This window comes from Sciurus vulgaris (genome assembly GCF_902686455.1).
Source record: "Sciurus vulgaris genome assembly, chromosome: 1".
NCBI classification, from domain to species: Eukaryota; Metazoa; Chordata; class Mammalia; order Rodentia; family Sciuridae; genus Sciurus; species Sciurus vulgaris.
Genome location: NC_136461.1, coordinates 192,570,494 through 192,592,668, shown reverse-complemented (window position 1 = coordinate 192,592,668; position 22,175 = coordinate 192,570,494). Strand labels below are relative to the sequence as shown.

The 22,175-nt window shown below is 36.9% G+C and overlaps 1 protein-coding gene across 4 annotated transcripts in view; it reads right to left on the bottom strand.

Annotated features, from left to right (window-relative positions):
* Window positions 1-22,175, bottom strand: part of COL14A1 (collagen type XIV alpha 1 chain) — a 220,956-nt gene that overhangs the window by 198,228 nt on the left and 553 nt on the right. For all 4 annotated transcript variants that reach the window (XM_079140174.1, XM_079140175.1, XM_079140177.1 and 1 more), the window contains exon 2: window positions 941-1,062. In XM_079140174.1, coding sequence (XP_078996300.1) covers window positions 941-1,028 — 88 coding nt within the window. In that variant the 5' untranslated portion in view covers window positions 1,029-1,062. The remainder of the gene's footprint in view (window positions 1-940; window positions 1,063-22,175) is intronic.

Sequence of the window (22,175 nt, the reverse complement as noted above, 5' to 3'; positions counted from 1 at the left end):
TATATTGTGCACTTACTTGGTATTAGCACGATTTTTCTGTAAAGGTCCAGAGAGTAAATATATTTGGCTTTGAGGGACCTACAGTCTGTCATGACTACTCAACTCTGCCATCATAGCATGAAAGCAGCCACAGAGAATGTTTAAACAAATATGCATGGCGGTGATCCCATAAACTTGATTCATTAAAACCAGTAGTGAGCCAAGTCTATATTTTCTTAAGCACAGATTTATGTTATAAAATAAGATTGAAATAAAAAAATAAAAGCCAATAACACAGTAATACAAAGAGTAGATTTCACAAAGTTCAATTAAAACAAAGCTAGCAATCATCACAAATGTCAGCAGCCTTTAAACTATGTGCTCCACTTTCAAGGAAAAGAGCAAATTTAAGGACCAGGTTGAATGGGTACAAATATTTCAAAGACACTTTATAGGGAGATAAAGTATAATTAGGAAATGGACACACACATATTATAGGTCTTTATTAAGAGAAATTATATTGTAATGTACAAATTTGATTTTCACTGATTAAACTTTTTAAAAAAAAATTTTAGTTGTTGATGGACCTTTAGACTTTATTTATTTATATGCAATGCTGAGAATCAAACCCAGTGTCTCACACATGCTAGGCAAGCACCTTACATTGAGCTACAACCCCAGCCCTTCACTGATTAAAATTTGCATTTTCTTTTCAGAAGGAGCTACTTAACTAACTGCCTCAAAATTAATATGCTCAGTTAACTGGTGAGGTTGTAACACTCATCAAAGTTATGGTACCTTTCTACAGTGCAGTCAGTAAAACTGAGTCAACATATTGACCTTCCTAGAAACACAATTAAACCAATGAAGTACAACTGGGATAAATAAGATTAAAACAGTAATCAGAACCAAGAGAGCTAGACTCTCGGGCCCTACTGCTTCTGTTAAAATTTTCAATTACCTTGACCCTGGACGATAATGCAGAAATATGCAATTGCCAAAAAAGCCGGAATCAGCCAGTACCGCATCTTGCACTGAAAAATCTTCATTTTCTCTGCCTTTTACATGGGGTGTAGCAGCTGCCTGTAAACAGAAAGCACAGGGATGTTTTTTAGAAAACTGAAAGTAAGTATATATGGTCATCTAGAACAGGCAAATAAGCCAACATGGATTGGTTTTGTCAGGAAATAATTAAAATCCCTAGAACATTGTGTTTGACAGTCTAAAATGTAAACCAATGAAAGAAAGTTTTTTTAGAGGCTACTGAAAATGGAGCGAGTCATCTGAAGCATTTGGGAGAGTGGTTCAGAATGTGCTTTGTGACCCTTCTCTGAGGACATAAATTACATAATGAATCTCCCAAAGGGATAAATTCCATGGGTTACCTGAAGTGAGCATTATAATCCATCACAACGTCCTTTCCAGTCACATATACCTCCTGTATTTATCACATAAGGTTGAGACACCTACTGTTGCCTTAGATTGCCTACCAAGTACAAATATACAGGACCTTTCCACTAGTGATCAAGGGTATTTGCCAGCCCACTCTGTGCTCTATTATATTGATGGGTTTTCTCTTCATTCAGTTAAATTATCTCTAATCTTTTAGTCTTTTCTTAGAGCTCTTTTTTTTCTAATATGTGAATCTAAAACTCTTGCAAATTTTTCTTTTCCCTTAGAATATCAGTGAAAGGGAGCTACCAAAAGAGAGAGAGAGAGAAAGATAAAAGGAAAAGGAGACAAGGGAGTAAGGAAGGAAGAAAGTAAAGGAAGGAAAAAGAAAAAGAGAGGAAGAAGAGAGTGAGAAAAGGAGAGAGGCAGAAAGGGATACCGTTTGCTATTAATTTAAAAGGTCCACCCACACACTGCAATTTGATTTCAGGTCATGATGGACGAGAAATTCTGAGTTCTGTTCATAGAGGTTGAAAAGATGTACTTAGAATATATGAAAGAGGGTTCAACATCTCTAGTAATTAGAGAAATGCAAATTAAAACAACTCTAAGATTTCATCTTACTCCAATTAGAATGGCTATTATCAAGAACACTCAATAATAGATGTTTGCATGGATGTGGGGGAAAAGGCACACTCATACATTGCTGGTAGAATTGCAAATTGGTGCAGCCACTCTGGAAAGCAGTGTGGAGATTCCTCAGAAAACTTGGAATGGACCCAACTTTTGACCCAGTTATCCCTCTCCTCGGTTTATACCCGAAGGACTTAAAATCAGCATACTACAGTAACACAGCCACATCAATGCTTATAGCAGCTCAATTCACAATAGCTAAGCTATGGAACTAACCTAGATGCCCTTCAACAGATGAATGGATAAAGAAACTGTGGTACATATACACAATGGTATATTATTCAGCCATAAAGAAGAATGATATTATGGCATTTGCAGATAAATGGATGGAATTGGAGAATATCATACTAAGTGAAAAAAGCCAAGCCCCAAAAACCAAAGGCCGAATGTTTTCCCAGATAAGTGGATGATGATACATAATGGGGGGAGTTAAGAGAAGAATGGAGGAATTTTAGATTATGTAGAGGGAAATGAGAGGGGGAGGGGGTGGGGTTATGAAATATGGTGGGATGGTAGGATGAGACAGACATCATTACCCTATGTACATGTATGATTACACAAATGGTATGAATCTGCATCATACACAACCATAAAAACAAAAAGTTGTACCCCATTTGTGTGCAATGAATCAAAATGCAGTCTGTAAAAAATAAAAACACAAATAAATAAAAAAGAAAAAATATGAACACTAAACAAAGTTTTAACACTGATTAAGAATTGGTTTCTATTCGTTCAATGAATTGATATAATAAAGAATAGTATAACCATAATGTCAGAGACCTCAGAAAGCCTAAAACAGAAACATTTGCCAGAAGTTTTTTGTAACTAATACAACAGAATTGTTGATGTTACATTAAAAGTAAATAAACCCAAAGGGGGGAGAAAAATAAAGACGTACTTAGAATCATCATTATATTCAGAGAGGGCTCAATGCATTTTTAAAAATTTTTTTTAGCTGGCAATGGATCTTTCATTTCATTTATTTATATGTGGTGCTGAGAATCGATCCCAGGGCCTCACACATGCCAGGCAAGTGCTCTACCCCTGAGCCACAGCCCAGCCCCTCAATACATTTTATGCTAAATAAGGAACAGTGAACTATTTGGGATGAACCATGGGGAAAATTCTGCTCAGTTTTCAGTATAAGGAAAACCTACACATCTCCCGATAAATATGTCTTAAAATTTAATCTAATAATATGGTGGTCTTGAAATTAGCATGTTCCATTCTTATAGTCAAAATTTGAGGTCAAATTCATAGTCACCTCTACTAACTTTATAGGACCAGATACATTTCCTTTTTCCCTTTTTTTTTTTTTTTTTTTTCCAGAGATTGAATCCAGGGGTGTTTAACCACTTAGCCACATCCCCAATCCTTTTTTATATTTTATTTAGAGACAAGGTCTCGCTGAGTTGATAGTGACTCACTAATCTGCTGAGGCTGGCTTTGAACTCTAGATCCTCCTGCCTCAGCCTCCTGAGTTACTTGGAATACAGATGTGAAATGCCATGCCCCCTGGACCAGATACATTTTCTATACATTTGTTTTACTTATTGCTTTATTATTTTCCTGCCAAACTTCCCCTTATACCAGGATTTCTTTAAAAATTCCATATTGCTTATTTAATCTCAAATATTTTTTGAAATCGCTATTATGCTACTTCTCCCAGTCCTGGATGTTATTCTTTTGAGGGATGCTGCACTGGCCCACTCTTTGAAACAAGTTTATAATCTAGTAAGGCACATATCAATTATGTTTTAGGTTGGCGCCCAGCATGGGAAATAAATCTTAAACAATGCTTGTTTCCATCCTTTCTGTCCATACAGTGTAATGGAAAACTTTTACCAAGCAGGATGCTGGTTCTGCAGGAGTCCTAGTCCTTTTCCATTCTGTGAATGGAATGGGTGGGGAAGATTAGTACAGTGTCATGTAGCAGCTGTAGATGCTAAAGCCTCTGATGGCCCCTTAGAGGAGCCATCTAAGTTAAATCTGGCCTCTGCCATTCTTGGGGACACTTGGACCTGACCTTGATAGTGACAGTCACGCATGGCCTTGAGGTTCAGCTCATTATTTCCAGGTCAGGAAGTGCCAGGGTAACTTTGGATCTGAGTTAGGGGTAAGCTGAGGATTCCTTCCTTTTCTTTGTAAAACCAAGGTTCTCCTCCTGCTTTCCTGGCTTCTTCTACCTCCCTCCTGTTCCAGGGCCTTGTAGCTAAGTGTCTTTTCATCAGAGAGCTGGGAATTTTAGGAGATAAATTCCTGTTTGGAACACTTTGTTTCAGAAGGGTTTTTTAGGATTCCATTCCAGTGCAGTAGTTGCAAAATGGGCATTGCTCCTGAAATTCCAAATGTAGTCTTCCCTGTGTTTATTTGATTCCAAAGGCGAGTTAGGGTCCAGTACTGATGCCAGGGTCATCAACAAATCTAAAGTGACAAATCTAAGGTAACTGCTTCCTGAACACTTCCCATAATGAATGAATTCCTTGGTGATCCTGAAAGAGGGATCATTGAGGAGGGAGTTGACCAGGACCAGTTTAGCTGTCTCCCATTGGGCCTCTCTGTACTCAAGCAGCACTGAATGTTGCCAAAATAGCTTCTCCACAGGAGGATTGCATAACTCACAAAAGAGGTCCAGGAGATGGCCTCAGTTTTAGCCTTCGCTTGGGAACATTGCCCTTTGCCGCTGCTTGCTTTACCCAAATTCCCGTTAACATTGACATAACATCCAAAGCTTTGAAGACAAGAGCTGGGTCCCTGTGGGGTGAGACTTGGACAAGGATATGTCTCAGGGATTCCAAGGTTCTGTTCATCAGTGAGAGCCTCCTGCACAGAGTGTTCTGATGCCTGAACTCTTAGTCCTAGGCTGAATTCATGCAGCCCAGTAATACACCAGATTGCCATAGAATCTCTTTCAACAACGACCAATCAGACATTCCTGGAGTCAAAAGCCACCTCTAAACCTCCTTCCTCTCTTATACTCATTGTATCAATGTATTATCATTTTTATATGATGTCAAATTCATATAGCTAATTTTTGAATGTATTTTAATAACCAATAATGACTTTCAGTTTTTTTTTTAAATTTTGGTGTCCAGCTTCTAGCTTCAGAAAGTAAATTAAATTTTTCTATATTTTCAGTGCTTTGCAATAGTTTGCAAAAGTTTAAGTTTGAGATTTATCCATGAAAATCTGTAAATATCAGGAATGAGACCATCAAACGGACCTGTTTCACTTTTTGATGCTGATTCTTATACAACTTTTTCAATTTTTTGTTGCTGTTTATAGATTTACATAGGTTTTCTACTTCTTGGTTCTAGTTTGGATATTTTCCCATTAAATTATTTTTTTTATTTGGATTTTCATATTTATTAACATGTAGTTATATTATCCCTCAAGTTAAAATGTTTCTTTTCTATTTATAGCTATATTGTGTGTATTACATTGGTGTGTTTCAGACTTCTCTCTTCCCTCCTAAATAAATAAGGTACAGATTTGTCCAATTTGCAATATTTTAGAATAACTATTTTGCTAAATTATCAGTATTATTTTTGTTTACCAAAAATTTGCATTTATCACTCATAGTTGCTTTCTTATGTTTATCTGAATTTCTTTTTTCGGCTTTTGTTGTTTACTTATTATTGCTGTGCAATGAATATACCAAAACAATTTTATGAACTTTCAAAGAATTTGTATGCTTAAGCCTGATACTCAGGCTTTATTTCAGAATAATATAGTATGTAGAGAGTAAGACACTCAGGCTTTATTTCAGAATAATATAGTATATAGAGAGTAATAAATGAATTGTATTCCCCTTAAGCAATCATTCATAAAGAAATTTGAAAAGAATAGGCAACATATTAAGTGACTAATATCTATAAGGCATTTTAGCTGATTTAATTTATTACTGATTAGCAAACCAATTATTTATTAGGACACAAAAGACATGGGATAAATAGTGTAGAAGCTTTGATAAAACACTGGACAAAAAGCCCTGGAACATATATAGAACCCTCACGCTATAGAGACAGGTAAATCAAGCTTAGTGGATTGTCCAGAGGGGTGCGAGCAACAGGAAGGCATGAATACAGGGGGTCTGAAAAGATACGGCAGCCAGGTTCAGCCCTAGAAAATCAATGCATCAGTAAAGGTGCTAGTCACACAGGTAGAGATCACATACATCCAAAGAAAAATATAGCAGTAGAACCACATTCTCAACTCAAATGAAGTGTTCTTTCTATGAGTTTCTGTCTCCAGTGATATAACCAGAGGGGTCAGCCAGAACAAGGCATGAGACAAAAGGTAAAGAAATAGGCCACATTTCTATTTCGGGCATGCACTTCAGGACATGAACAGCCACTTAATATGTCTCGGCATGAAGTTCAGGACACTTCAGTGACTCAAGCCTATAATCCCAGTGGTTTGGGAGGCTGAGGCAGGAGGATCATGAGTTCAAAGCCAGTGTCAGCAACTTAGCAAGGCCCTAAGCAACTTAGCAAGACCCTGCCTCAAAATAAAAAGTAGAAGGGGCTGAGAATGTTACTCAGTGGTTAACCACCCAAGGGTTCAATCCTTGATACCAAAACTTGAAACAAAAAAAAATCAGGACACATGTCAGACATCACATGACACTATTTTAAAAGGTCATTTTTCAAGTCATAGTTAGGTGAAGCTTTTCTCTGTTCTCAACAAAGCACTGAAATACCTGTGTGCAGATGTTTCAAAGAAATAATTAACATATAACCCTGGAAGTTAATCTGCTTTTGTGTGTTTAACTAATTAACTGAATGACTAAATCAATGCTACATTAGTCTTGGCAACATTTTTGGAAACTAAGTATTATTTACATGGAAAAAATTGTAGGCAGAGCCTATCTTTAAATTCTTCTCTTTTTTGTTGTTTATTTTAAATTAGGATGAGCAATAGCATATTGGAAAAAGTGGAATTTTAGCTTCCCAAGCTTTTCTGCCAAGTCCCCAAACTTTTGGACTGAAAAGTAGGGGCAAGAAAAATCCCAATTTCTACTAAAGTGCCATGAGATATTTTAACATTTACCAAAATGTCAAAGTCTAATTTGTTGGAACTTTTCCCAAAAGCCTGTACAAAACAAAAAATACTGCCTTGATGGTTTTTTCCCTGGGTTTATATATATATAAATATATATATATATATTTAATTTGAAAACATCATGCTAGAAATGGTTATTTAGGTCTGAGCTCAGAAGGTATAAACTGAATTTGGGGAGAGTTGATAATATGTAGTATAAGATATCACAAATGAAAAATAAGCCACAGACTGGTATAAATTATTCACAAATTTTGTATCTTTTAAATCACTTACATCCAGAGTAATCAAAACTCCTTACAACTTGAAGAAAACAATCATGATCTTAAAATCAGTAACTTAAAACTAGCTTCATCAGTGCTAAATTGTTCCTCCTCTACTTTGTAGGTTTGGTGTCTGCTAATTCCATTTGTGTAGCTGGGTTTTATAAGGAGCAAAGACCTTGAGTACAGGCATTAGTCAGTGATCCCAGGCACCCAAAAATCTCCCAGCACAGCCAGTTTTATCAAAATGCATTAAAATATTTCTTCTAAAGGTTTTGTAAACCTCTCTCTCTCTCATACCCCCACCCCAAGATTTATATACATGTATACATACAAACCTTGGGCAACATTCTATTCAATTACTATGACTTCCCAAAACAAGCTGTAAATGTAAACAAACTTGCCATTAGTTATCTGGCATATGCCCATCCAGAAACCCTATACCCTGAGAGGTTTTTAGTATTGGAATCTTTATTCCAACAATAACTTACTGAGAACCTTATCATATAACCAAAACATTGCACTTGGTACTAAAGACGACACAAAACTTTAAGGCCATGAGTTCCCTTTAGGGAGCACACTCACACCTTAATTGAGAAGAAAGACTATAAGCAAACACATTGAAAAACTAAATGAAGTAAGAAGGAAATATAATGGAAAGTTAGTACAAGATGGTATGAAGGGAAAAACAGGAGTTAGGAGGACAGTTCTGGCAGTAATCTGTTAGGGTCCTTAACTAACTAACTGGTATAACTACTCTATGATTGTTTATCAGTGAAATATAGAAGATAATATCTATCTTTAAGATGATTTGATAGAAGAGCACTCAAAAAGTTCTAATTAGTAGCATGTCAGCAACAGGCTGCAAGAACACAAAAGGAAGGGGAATAATCATAGCCAATGGATTTGTTAGCTGGCAGATGCTAAAAAAGGAAGGAGAAGAAGAACAAAAGTCTTTTTATTCCTCCATCATATTAAGGTTGTGGGACTCACTTGGCAGAAAGGCTTAAACAGAAACTGAAGATTCAGATGAGTACAGACACAACAATTATTTGCATGGGTGACTTGCTTTAGATTTTTTGAAATATATTCCCAACCATTTTTATCACTCTCCAGAGGAGAGTTCTATAGAGGTTTAAAATAATCAACTGTATGAAACTGTGAGAAAACTGACTTAAGAGCAATACACTGACTTAGAAAAAGACTTAGCAGTTAGTTGACAGATTCATGCAAAGAAAGTTTGAAGGAAAGGTAATAATTAAGTAGGCTTCAAACCTAGAAAAACTAAGAATCAGAGATACATAACAGACATCTTCATATACGTGAAGAGCTTTCATTCAAAAGATAAAATTGGTTTCTTTTGTGCAACTTTTGATAACAAAACTTGGATCAGTGGTCTGATCCAAATCCAAATTCTAATTCTAATGATAAGAGTAGTTTGTTTATTTGTTTACTGGTACTGGGGATTGAATCCAGGGGTGCTCTACCACTGAGCTAAACCTCAGTCCTTTTTTATTTTGAGACAGTGTCTCCCTAAGTTGCTGAGGCTGGGCTTGAACTTGTAATCCTCCTGCCTCAGCTTCCTGTGTTGCTGGAACTACAGGGGTGTGTCACTGTGCTGGGTTTATTTTCTTTTACTATAAGTTTGGGGACATAAGATGGGTACGTTTTTATCCATAAGAGATGTTATCCAATTTGGGGCAGTGATCATATGGCCTCTAAATTGCCTTCCCCAAATAATATTAATATTTTAATATTCACTTTATGGAAGAACTTTACAGTCTATTGATAATCTAGGACATGCAGCATTAAAAATTTAAAAACAAAAACAGTTACAATAACAACAAATAGACCCAATATATCACCCCAGTAAATAAAACATTTTAGGTATTCCTTATTTCTTCTCTCCACTGAAAATACCATCCTCCTCACAGACAGAATCATAAAGAGCATTTTCAGGATTAGCTAATGAGGTCTCCTTAAAAATAAGCCCTGGAACCAGTAAAGTACAGGAAGGGGAACTGGGAAAGGAGGAGGGGAGAGAAGAAAAAGGGGAGGTACCAAGGAATGAAACTGACCACATTATATTATGTGCATGTATAAATATGCTACAATGAATTCCAATATTATGTATAATTATCATAAACCTACTGTTAGCAAATACAAGAAGACAGAGATACTACCTTCTACTCTATCAGATCATAATGGACTGAAATTAGAAATAAATGACAGAATAAAAAACAGAAACTTCTCCAATACTTGGAGATTAAATAATACACTATTATACGATGAATGGACAACAGAAGACATCAGGAGGGAAATTAAAAAATTCTTAGAAGTAAATGAGAACAAAGACACATCATATCAAAATCTCTGGGACACTATGCAAGCAGTACTTAGAGGAAGATTTATTTCATGGGTTGCATTCAACAAAAGAAGTAGAAATCAACAAATAAACGACTTAACACTACAGATCAAAGCCCTAGAAAAAGAAGAGCAGACCAACACCAAAAGTAGTAGAAGACAGGAAATAGTTAAACTCAGAGCTGAAATCAACGAAATTGAAACAAAAGAAACAATTGGAAAAATTAACAAAATAAATAGTTGGTTCTTTTATCAATAAACAAAATTGATAAACCCTTAACCACACTAACAACGAGAAAGAGGGAGAAAACTCAAATTACTAAAATTCGGAGTGAATAAAAATATCACAACAGACACGAGTTATATACAAAACATAATTACATGCTATTTTGAAAATCTATACTCCAACAAAACAAAAAACCTTGAAGACATCAACAAGTTTCTAGAGATGTATGAATTACCTAAACTGAATGAGGAGGACATACACAACTTAAATAAATCAATTCCAAACAATGAAATAGAAGAGGTCATCAAAAGCCTACCAACAAAGAAAAGTCCGGGACCAGATGGGTTCCCAGCTGAGTTCTACAAAACCTTTAAAGAAGAGCTCATTCCAATACTTCTCAAAGTATTCCATAAAATAGAAGAGGAGGGAACCCTCCCAAACTCATTCTATGAAGCCAATATCACCCTGATACCTAAACCAGACAGAGACACATCGAGGAAAGAAAATTTCAGACCAATATCCTTAATGAACATCGACGCAAAAATTCTCAACAAAATTTTAGCAAATCGCATACAAAAATATATTAAAAAGATAGTGCACCATGATCAAGTGGGTTTTATCCCAGGGATGCAAGGTTGGTTCAACATCCGGAAATCAATAAATGTCATTCACCATATCAACAGACTTAAAGTTAAGAATCACATGATTATTTCAATAGATGCAGAAAAAGCATTCGATAAAATACAGCATCCCTTCATGCTCAAAACACTAGAAAAAATTGGGGTAGTGGGAACATTCCTTAACATTGTGAAGGCCATCTACGCTAAGCCCATGGCCGATATCATTCTAAATGTTGAAAAAGTGAAAGCATTCCCCCTAAAAACTGGAACAAGGCAGGGATGCCCTCTTTCACCACTTCTATTCAACATCGTTCTTGAGACTCTAGCCAGAGCAATTAGACAAACCAAAGAAATTAAAGGGATACGAATTGGAAAAGAAGAACTCAAACTATCCCTGTTCGCTGATGACATGATGATATATTTAGAGGAACCTGGAAATTCCACCAGAAAACTCTCAGAACTCATAAGTGAATTCAGTAAAGTAGCAGGTTACAAGATCAATGCTCATAAATCCAATGCATTTTTATACATAAGTGATGAATCTTCAGAAAGAGAAATTAGGAAAACTACCCCATTCACAATAGCATCGAAAAAAATAAAATACTTGGGAATCAATCTCACAAAAGAGGTGAAAGACCTCTACAATGAGAACTACAGAACACTAAAGAAAGAAATTGAAGAAAACTTAGAAGATGGAAAGATCTCCCATGTTCTTGGATAGGCAGAATTGATATTGTCAAAATGGCCATACTACCAAAAGTGCTATACAGATTCAATGCAAATCCAATTAAAATCCCAATGATGTACCTTACAGAAATAGAGCAAGCAATTATGAAATTCATCTGGAAGAATAAGAAACCCAGAATAGCTAAAGCAATCCTCAGTAGAAAGAGCAAAGCAGGGGGTATCGCAATACCAGATCTTCAACTCTATTACAAAGCAATAGTGACAAAAGCAGCATGGTATTGGTACCATAATAGACAGGTAGATCAATGGTACAGAATAGAGGACATGGACACAAACCCAAATAAATACAATTTTCTCATACTAGACAAAGGTGCCAAAAATATACAATGGAGAAAAGATAGCCTCTTCAACAAATGGTGCTGGGAAAACTGGAAAACCATATGCAACAGAATGAAATTAAACCCCTATCTCTCACCCTGCACAAAACTCAACTTAAAATGGATCAAGGACCTCGGAATCAGACCAGAAACCCTGCATCTTATAGAAGAAAAAGTAGGTTCAAACCTTCAACTTGTTGGCTTAGGATCAGACTTCCTTAACAGGACTCCCATAGCCCAAGAAATAAAAGCAAGAATCAACAACTGGGATAGATTCAAACTAAAAAGCTTTCTCTCAGCAAAGGAAACTATCAGTAATGTGAAGAGAGAGCCTACAGAGTGGGAGAATATCTTTGCCACTCATACTTCAGATAGAGCGCTAATTTCCAGAATCTATAAAGAACTCAAAAAACTCTACACCAAGAATACAAATAATCCAATCAAAAAATGGGCTAAGGAAATGAACAAACACTTCACAGAAGAAGATCTACAAGCAATCAACAGATATATGAAAAAATGTTCACCATCTCTAGTAATAAGAGAAATGCAAATCAAAACTACCCTAAGATTCCATCTCACCCCAATTAGAATGGCAATTATCAAGAACACAAGCAACAATAGGTGTTGGCGAGGATGTGGGGAGAAAGGTACACTCATACATTGCTGGTGGGGTTGCAAATTAGTGCAGCCACTCTGGAAAGCAGTATGGAGATTCCTCAGAAAGCTTGGAATGGAACCACCATTTGACCCAGCTATCCCACTCCTTGGTCTATACCCAAAGGACTTAAAATCAGCATACTATAGAGATACAGCCACATCAATGTTCATAGCTGCTCAATTCACCATAGCCAGATTGTGAAACCAATCTAGATGCCCTTCAGTTGATGAATGGATAAAGAAACTGTGGCATATGCATACAATGGAATATTACTCCACCATGAAGAATGATAAAATTATGGCATTTTCAGGCAAATGGATGAAACTGGAGAATATCATGCTAAGTGAGATAAGCCAATCTCAAAAAACTAAAGGATGAATGATATCACTGATAAGCAGATGAGAACATATAATGGGGGTTAGGAGGGGTTAGCGTTAGGGTTAGGGTTAGATTTAGGGTTAGGGATAAGGAGGGTGGTAAGAATGGAGGAAGGAAGGACTGTATAGAGGGAAAAGAGGGGTGGGAGGGGTGGGGGGAAGGGAAAAAAATAATAGAATGAATCAAACAACATTGCCCTATGTAAATTTATGATTTTTAATAAAAAAAAAAAGTGAGCCACAGTGCGGGAGGGGGCAAAAACTGCATAAAACCCCCCTCAAACTCTGGACTTTTCAGAATGACAAAGGGTCAGTTAATCAGAACAACCTAATCATAAATGCATATGCATTTAATAATAGAAATATATGAAGCCAAAACTGATCAAAATAAAGAATTCATGAGGAGAACTGGAGGAGGTTTAATACTCCTCTGAGGAATTGAACAGATAGACAAAATATTAGTAAAAATTTGAACAAGTCCATCAACTATTTAATATTTATTGAATACATCTACCCAATTGCAAAATGTACATTTTTTTCAAGTGTACTAAAAAAAAAAAAAAAAAAAACAAATAGGCCATACCAAAAAATGAAGCACAATAAATTTCAAGAAACTGAAACCTTACAAAGTATGTTTTCTGACAAAAGAATTAAATTTAAAATAATTATTAATCAAGAACCTTTATAAATTCAAAATACTTGGGAATTTAACAACATGCTTCTCAATAATGGGTTAAAGAGGAAATAACTGGAAATTTTAACATATTTCAAAAGGAATGAAAATTTAAAGAAAATTCATAAAATTTTGTGAAATGCAATTAAGGAATTAGAGAAATCAATAATTTTAAATGTTTATATAAAAAAGAAGATTTGAAATCAATACTCTAGCTTTCCATTTGAAGACTCCAAAAAAAAGAAGAGTAAATTAAATCAAAATTGAATTGATGAAGGCTACTAAGAAAAAGCAAAAATTAATGAAATATAAAACTAATTGAAAATTAACAAAATCAAAATTTGCTTCTTCAAAACATTAAACCTTTAGAAAGTGTGCTCAAGAAACAAACATAGAAAACACAATCAACAATTCAAGTAATAAAAGAGGATATCATTACTTATTTCATAAACTGTTGATTTTTTAAAAGGGTAACATACTAATAAGTGTATGACAATAAATCCAACAATTTAGTTTACTAGGAAAAAAATGTTGAAAACTCAATTTGCTGAAAGAGATACATGAAGAAATGGAAAATCCAAGCAGTCCTATATCTATTAAGAAGATTGAATTTTTATTAAAATTATTCTCACAAAGAAAGTTATAGCCCCAGATAGCATTACTAGTAAATTCTATGAAATATTTAGGGAAGATATAATACCAATCCTATACTTTCAGAAAACAGAGGTAAAGGCTAATATAACCTATCAAAATCAAACATCACTATATAAAATCAAAATCACGCAAAATATCCCTCATGACTATAGATACAAACTCCTTCACAAAAGGAATGTTATTCTCAAATAATGTTCAACAGTATATAAAAATAATAATAATCATGACCAAGTGGGGTTTATTTTCAGAAATGTAAAATTTGATTTAATATTTTAAAATTAATATCCATGTCATGTTGACAGACAAAAATCTATCATCTCAATAGATACAGAAAAATGATTTGAGAAAAAGTAAATACCCATTCAAAATTAAAAAGAAATTCAGTACTCTAAGAATAAAAGAACCTTTTTCAATATGATAAGGGAATCTATGAAAAACTCACTCCTAATATTATATTTAATGGTGAAATAATGAATTCCATCTTCTTCAGATGAAGAAGAAACAAGGATGTTAACTATTTCAATTTCCACTGAACATTGTACTAGAGGTTTGAGCCAGTGCAATAAGACAAGAAAAAAATATATAAAAGAGTGAGAAGAAAAAAGTAAAAGCGTCTTTATTCACGATTAACATCATTTTTTACAAGGAAAATCCTAAAAAAACTACCAAAAAAATTAAAACCTATTTGATCTAATAGTAAATTTAGAAAGGTTGAAGGACATAGATGGTCAAAAGTCAATTCTATTTCTATATAATAGCCCAAAACAAATAGAACTATAGCATTTCCCCATATTTTCTCTTATTATTCTTATGTTTTCAATTTTCACACTTAAATCTTTAGTTACTAAAATTCATTATGATGCAAATATAAAGGTTTTAACTTCCCCCTCCCTTGGTGTCTAGCCAGTTACTCCCATACCAATTATGGACAAATCTGTCTTTTGTATACACATTAGAAATGTTCTCTTATTTTCTATTGATTTGTCCATTCATGAGGGACTACCAAATAATTGTAAATATCAACATTTTATGATGTGTTTTACTATCTCCTCTTAAACATTCTTTCTGACTATTCTTGTCTGGTTACCCAGATTCCTCAAAATTGGGATTATGGTAAATTAGATCAATTTAAATATGGTGACTTTTAAATAATATTCCATCCATCAAGGGGGACATTTATTCTGTTTTTTCAAGTCATTTTCATTTCCTCACAGGCATTTTATGTAGTTTGTCATATAAATTTGTCAAATAAATTTATTTCTAGATATTTTTTATTTTTATTTCTCAAGTAAATGGGTTTTTATTTTATTTTATTTTTCTAACCAGGGGATTGAGTCCAGGGATAGTCAACCACTGAGCCACATCTCCATTCCTTTTTTATTTTTTATTTTGAGACAGGGTTTTGCTAAGTTGCTTAGGGTCTCACTAAGTTGCTGAGGCTGGCTTTGAACTTGTGATCCTCCTGCCTCAGTCTCCTGCGCCACTGTTCGTGGGACGAATAGATTTTTCTTTAGCTATTTTTTTCAAACAAGTTGTTGCTTAATATAACTTTATTTTAATATTAGTTTTGTAATCTATCATTTTATTAAAGATTTTTAGTATTGATAATAGCTTAACGTTTTTTCCAAAGTCTCAAAGTTTATAACAGTTCACTTCCTCAACTTTTTCTGCAAATGATGGCTTTCCTATACATTCCAAATTTCCTGCCTTGGCTACTTTGCCAAAATATTAATAGTGGACATCTTATCTTGTTCTATCTTTTCATGGACATGCTTCTTTTACATGACTTTGGTTTTAATAATATATGGATACACAGGCAGGTAAAAGACATGCATATACACTGTTATAAATTTATCATGTTAAGTAAAGAGCCATCTGTGTAGATCTTACTGAGTTATCAATCTGACAAAATGCTAAATTTTTGCAGAGGGCTACACAGAAAGGATTACATTTTTTTTTCTTTAGCCTCCTACTACAATGAATTATATTAATCAATTTCTAATACTGAACTTTCATTGGACACTTGATCATTGTGGATCATTCTTTTGATGTATTACTAGGTTCTCTTTGTTAATCTGCTATTAACAACTATACTGACTGACCAGTAAGTGAGATTAGCCTATAGCTTCCTTTTTAATTATACTGTCAAGTTTTTATATTAGTTTTATTTTTATGGTTTTACAAAAAATTTCAGTCTTCCTTCTTTCTACCTACCATACAATGCAATGGTTGTAATAACAAGACATTGGCATTATTGGTTTTTCACATTTTTGTTAGCATGCTGTTGCAAAACCATGGGATTAGTACTTTGGGGGAGATGAAATTTTATAGCTTTTTCATTTTTTGTGCCTTTTTATTTATAATTTCTGTATAAATTAGGATAAATCTTAGTGATTTATATTCTGTTTAAAAATAATCAGGGCGGGGGAGATAGCTCAGCTAGTAGAGTGCTTGCCTCACAAGCACAAGGTCCTGAGTTCGAGCCCCAGTACCACAAAAAAAAAAAAAAAAAAAAAAGTGATGAATCCTGTGTGAGCTGTCAGAACTTAATATCAGACTCATTCTAATGATATCCTATGTCGAAAACTAAAAATAATCATTTTATCCAGATTCTATAATTTACTGGCATAGAACTATTTAATTACCAAAGTTTTAATTTCCTGTAATTTTGTGATTGTTTTCCAGTCTCATTTCTTATCTTGGGTATTGGGGCTCACCTTGTTTTGCTTTTTAAAAGACAAAAGGCTCAAATTCATGGTAATTTTTGCACAAGACAGAAACATCAAAAAGGAAGAGAAAGGAAATAGTGAAGTGGTAGTGAGAGAAAGGAGAAGAGAAAGGGAAGTGATAAAGAAGAGGATACGAGGCAGAAGAAACACAGGAAGACAGGAGGATAAAGACAGAAGGATGCAGGTCACTGTCCCCTCAACAGGCACTCCTGCAAAAAGCCAGTCTCTAAACTGTTGCTAGTACAGTGAGATAAGGTGCTTATTCCAAAAATAAATTGAAAAATTGCCCTGTTTCTTTCATCAGGAAAGCTTTGCCATGGAAAAATACCTCAGCTGAAGCCACAGTGTACTTAGCAATCTATTTGATTTGCATCCTGACACAATTTTGTCACTTCAGGAGCTGGGAGCTATTCCTGGTGGGCATCAACTAGCAGGACCATCAACCAGGCCTCCAACAAATGCATCTGTCCTTCCTCCCGCTGCGACTCTCCAGTAAACTTCATGGCTGTGGTAATTGCTCTTACTGTCTGGATATGGGAGACTACAATACCTCCAGATGGGCAGTTTAACCCATAATTAAACAAATTCTCATATGCAAGGAGCAACCAATGGATAATGAGTTAAATATCAATGTTTGGATGCTCAGGGCTGATGCCCATATGGTCCAAAGCTGAATTACTGCACAATTTGTACTTGGTTTAGGGTAATGACACTTGAAATGGTCAGCCACTCTGCTTGCTGGCGTGTGCCTCTGTGAAGAGCTGTGCTACCCAGGGGAAAGGGTGCTGTTTTCTTCTCTGGAGGGCATAGACCCAGAGGGGCTGACTTTTTTAAATGACAGAAAAAACCCTATGAAGTCAGCAGTCCTATGAGTTACTCAAATGCGTGACATTTGACTGTACATTAGCTTCAGAAATGCATCTGCTCAAACAGTCTCAAACTAGATATTCTAAATTCTATGTGATAGGAGCCAGAGCTATTCCAAAAATATGGCAAATTGGACTGACAGTTCCTTGACACAGGAATGTTCCATCATCTGGCTCCTATCCACACCCCCTCACCCTTTCTGTTTTTAAGGACTGACATAGCTTCTCTTTTAAAGAATGGAATATTATTTTTAACCACAATTTCTTATAGTCAGTAAAAAAGGTAGCTGTGCATCTCTTAGACATCTTTTCCTGCAGGGAGGATTCCCTGATTTTCCACACTTATGATCAAATGTTTTGTTTTGGTTTGGTTTGGTTCCTATAGGAATAATCTTTATTTCTCATTCTGTAGCACTTAATACTCTACTCTAGCTGGTTATATTCATTTCTACTTAACAAAGTACATTACCCACTGCTCTATTTTGAATGTTTAGCACAATGCCAGTACATGATAGAAGGCCAGACTGGGGGGTGCAGGAAAAGCAGAGCAAAAAATCAGCAGTAGAATATCATTTTGGAGATTGATTCAGTTCTCTTCTTTGCAAAAGCAGAGTCAGAAAGTCATCCAGGAACAGAGCTTCAACCCATTAAGGCTCCCCTGACTGCCCCTAGACCGACGTGTCCTAAGACATTCTGACAGAATTGGCCAAGTCCAGCCTCTCTCTGGACCAGTTTTCATAAGCAATTCCTGGGGTGGGGGGAAAGAGATCAAACACTGCTCCCTAAAACTCAAAGTTACAAAAAACCCACCGGGAGAGCTCCAACAAAGGCCCATGGGCAGAAAGTGCAACAGGTCCACTGGTAAAATGTGACCTTGAGGAAACGGGGACTCAGCTCTAAATCTTAGCTCGGACACACAACCCTTTGAACTTCCCATACACTCTCCATTCTATTCACTATCCCCACAAAACAAGAGAGCCAGGAAAGAAAATAGTGAAATGAAATTTTAAGCGAAAAGAAAAAAAGAAGCAAGAGAAAAGAGAAATCATTGTTGTCTTCCAGGCTCTGGACTAAATCACCTTAAACAACCCTATAAAATGGCTATTGTTATCCCAGTTTTCCAGATGGGAAAATTAAAGCTAGAGATGTAAAGGTACATGCGCAGGAGCACAGAGGCAGCAAGCCCAAATCTCCCTCATCTCGGTCTGCCTTCCATGCTCTTCTCCAGCTCCTAGAGTGTGTGGCCTCAGTCACATCATTCCCAAGCCACTTGCAGTCACAAGTGACTCCCCAGCAGGGAAGCTGGTCAAGAAAGTGTCCAATGTGATCCGGGTTCAAATTCCATATGGACTTTTCTTAATCATCTTAACCTTAATCCCACAAAAAATAGTTTAGTTCCATGAGGCTCAGTGGTTTCATCACTAAAGGAGAAACAGTTATTTCTCCAAGTTCAGGAAAGATGAGTATGTTTCTAAAAGAAAAAAGGACAGATACCTAACAAATAACTTTGTCAATACTTCTGCTCTTTGGGATCATGTGTGCCCCAAAGGCCCATGGGTTAAAGGCTTGGTCCTCAGGGCATGTTATTGCAAGGTGGTGGAAACTTTAGGAGGAGAAGATAGTGCAAGGTCTTTAGGTCATTGGGGTATGCCCTTGAAGGCGATCGTGAGAACATAGACCCCCTCCTCTCTTTCTCTCTCTTTTAACTCCCAGACTTGTGATTTTCCTTCACTATATGCTCCCACCTTGACATACTGCCTCACTTCAGGATCAAAAGAACAGGGCCAGTTGCTCATGGGCTAGAACCCCCAAAACTGTAAACCACTATAAACATTTTCTCTACTATAAGTTTATTATCTCAGGCATTTTGTTATAGTGATAGAAAGCTGGGTAACACAATTTCTAACACACATTCACACAGACACACACACACACACACACACACACACACACACACACACACACACACATACCTATCACCCCCACAGAAACAGGAAGCAGTTTACATTCAAAGTTCAAAGTAACTAGATACCTGCCACTTTTTATTTACTTATAGAAGGAGAAAAGGAGAATGATTATTTTCCTGACATCCAACACTATCTGGGGGCAAATCTCCCAAGAAGAAAGTTTATTTTTGTCAATTCTCTTTAAACCCCCCCCCCCCCACTTCCCACTCCACTGCCAATTCCCCTGGGGGAATCATCTTGTGTCTCATTTACCAATAACTTTGTTCTCAACAACTGCCATAATCCCAGATAATTTGTTAGCCCTATATTGTTTAAATAGCAATGCCTCAGCCTGCAGCAATTCAAGGCAGCTCTTGTCTCTTTAAAGGAATCTTAGTTTATACTGCATCAGCCAGGAAAAGAGCAGTCATTTGGCTGAATTCGGATAAGACTGATTGGCAAATGTGGCTCTAGTCACATCGCTGCAGAGACTGTTCACTGAAAATAAGCAAAAGACCTTCGTGTTTTACTAGGTGACCCTGGGAAATATTTTAGATCCAAAGGGGGAACACCCCAAGGGGTCTTTCTTCACAGGCTGAGGTCTCTCCCTAGTCCCCCTTAAATCATATCAGTTTGCTCAACCATTCGTAAGGCTGACCCTGGCTGATTCTGAAAAGCATGGAAGGCCCCAAGCATTTTCTGAAATCCTCAGCTGGACTGTTAGCAGTAGGATAAGGGCCAAAGAACTCCTCCCATCAATCCTGAAGCCTGGGACCCATCCAGAACTGCTCCAGGAATCCTGACAGGTTCCAAGGAATCTTGCCCAGGGAATTACTAAGAGGCCTTGCCATTGTGGCTCCTCCTTTCAAAGGGACCTGCAGGAGGTCAGGGCTGCAGTGGAGGCTCAGGTCTATTCTGGCTCCAGCCTCCTCAGCAGGAGGGGGTGCCCAATGTTATGGAGAGTGTAAAATACATCCTATGCATCATGGATGATGCCTGAAAATATCTTGCTAGTCAAAAGACTCAGTCACAAATAACACATATTATATAGTCCCATTCATATGAAAACCATAAGCCAGGGTGGCATGTTGGGAAAAATTGTGGAGTCACTGCTCACTTCACAGTTATAGGGATTTTACTACAGGTATATAATCCTGCACCAAGTTCAACTATAGGCATATAATCCTGCTAATAGGTATTTATTTAGGAGTGCTAAAATGTTCTCAAATTATGGTGATAGTTGCCCGATATACTAAGAGTCAAATAGACTAAAAACCAGTGCACCGTATACTTTAATGGGCAAATTGTTTGGTATGGGAATTAATTTTCATTAAAGATGTTTTTAAAACAAAATTACCCTAAAGTTTGTCTTACAACAAGCAAGCCACTGAATCCTTGTTCATAGGAGATCCATGTAAATTGCTCTTTTGAGCAACCAAAACTCCAAATTCCATTGATTCGTGCACTCATTCTTCATTGACCAGCGAGCTCTCTGCCTGCGGCACTAAACTACCTTGTCAGCAGTCGAACACCCAGCCTCCTTATTGCACAAAGCTTAAGCCTGTTTGCTGAACTGAACTGGCAAGTGGCCTCTTTACCATGCTGCAAATGTCAAGTGGCCTCCTGGTCCTCTGACGATGAGAGGTCCTATGCTTCTATCGAGGGAGGATCAGGAAAACTCGTTTTCAAGTCTGCTCTCCACAGAGCCACCAAAGTCCCTTAATCCTCTTTTTTTCCGCCCCACCCCCACTCCTTTAGCTGCCACCAGAAGAGGACTCTCCAAAAGTTACAGAAGGGAGTCCAAAACTTTCCGAAGGAATGGAACTGTCAACAGCAACCCCCAGAAACAATGTTCAGGGGAAAAACAGGCCCCCGAGAGAGCTATACACAAGCTTCATTCGGACCCATTCCCTAAGCCAGCTCCAAAGTCAGCTGAGCAACCACAGAAATCTGTGATCTCAGATTTGCAGGCAACCTCCAGGTCCTAGTCGTTGACTAAGGTTACTTTAATGACCCACGCGGCTCCTCTTGACCGAGCCATTGCCCTGTTCTGCCTGAGCTTTATGCACTGTGCGCCGAACTCCAGGTTCTGAGGATGCCTCTCCGCCCAGGTGCTGCGTACTAGAGGACATAAAGTAGGAAGGGATCCAGAGGAATGACAGAAAAGAAGTGAGGATGAAGAAGCTAGGAGGAAGGGATCCTCCAACATCAGAGCATGGAGGTGAACTCAGAGCCCCAGCCTCCTGGATTCAGACACAATGCAAAGCATAGGAAGCGTCCGGGGTTCCTGAAGCAGAGACATGGAGGAGCGCGTTAGCGCCACCATCCTCTAACAATGCGCTCTGCCCGGTTGCTTCCCTTAGCGCCCAGCGCCTGTTCCTCCGCTACCCAAATTTGTGACAGTGCATTAGATGGTTGGGTGAGCTTTGTCTCCCACGATCTCCATAGGCTGCTCTCCCAAGCGATACCAAATACAATCTAAGTAAGAACAGTGTGTTCACTATGCACACACAACTCTTCAAGACAAATTCCTAAGCCCCTTCCCTGCTAGTCGCCTTTACAAAACCCTTTGGAAACACTGGACTCCACCTTCCTGCAGCCAAATCCCGC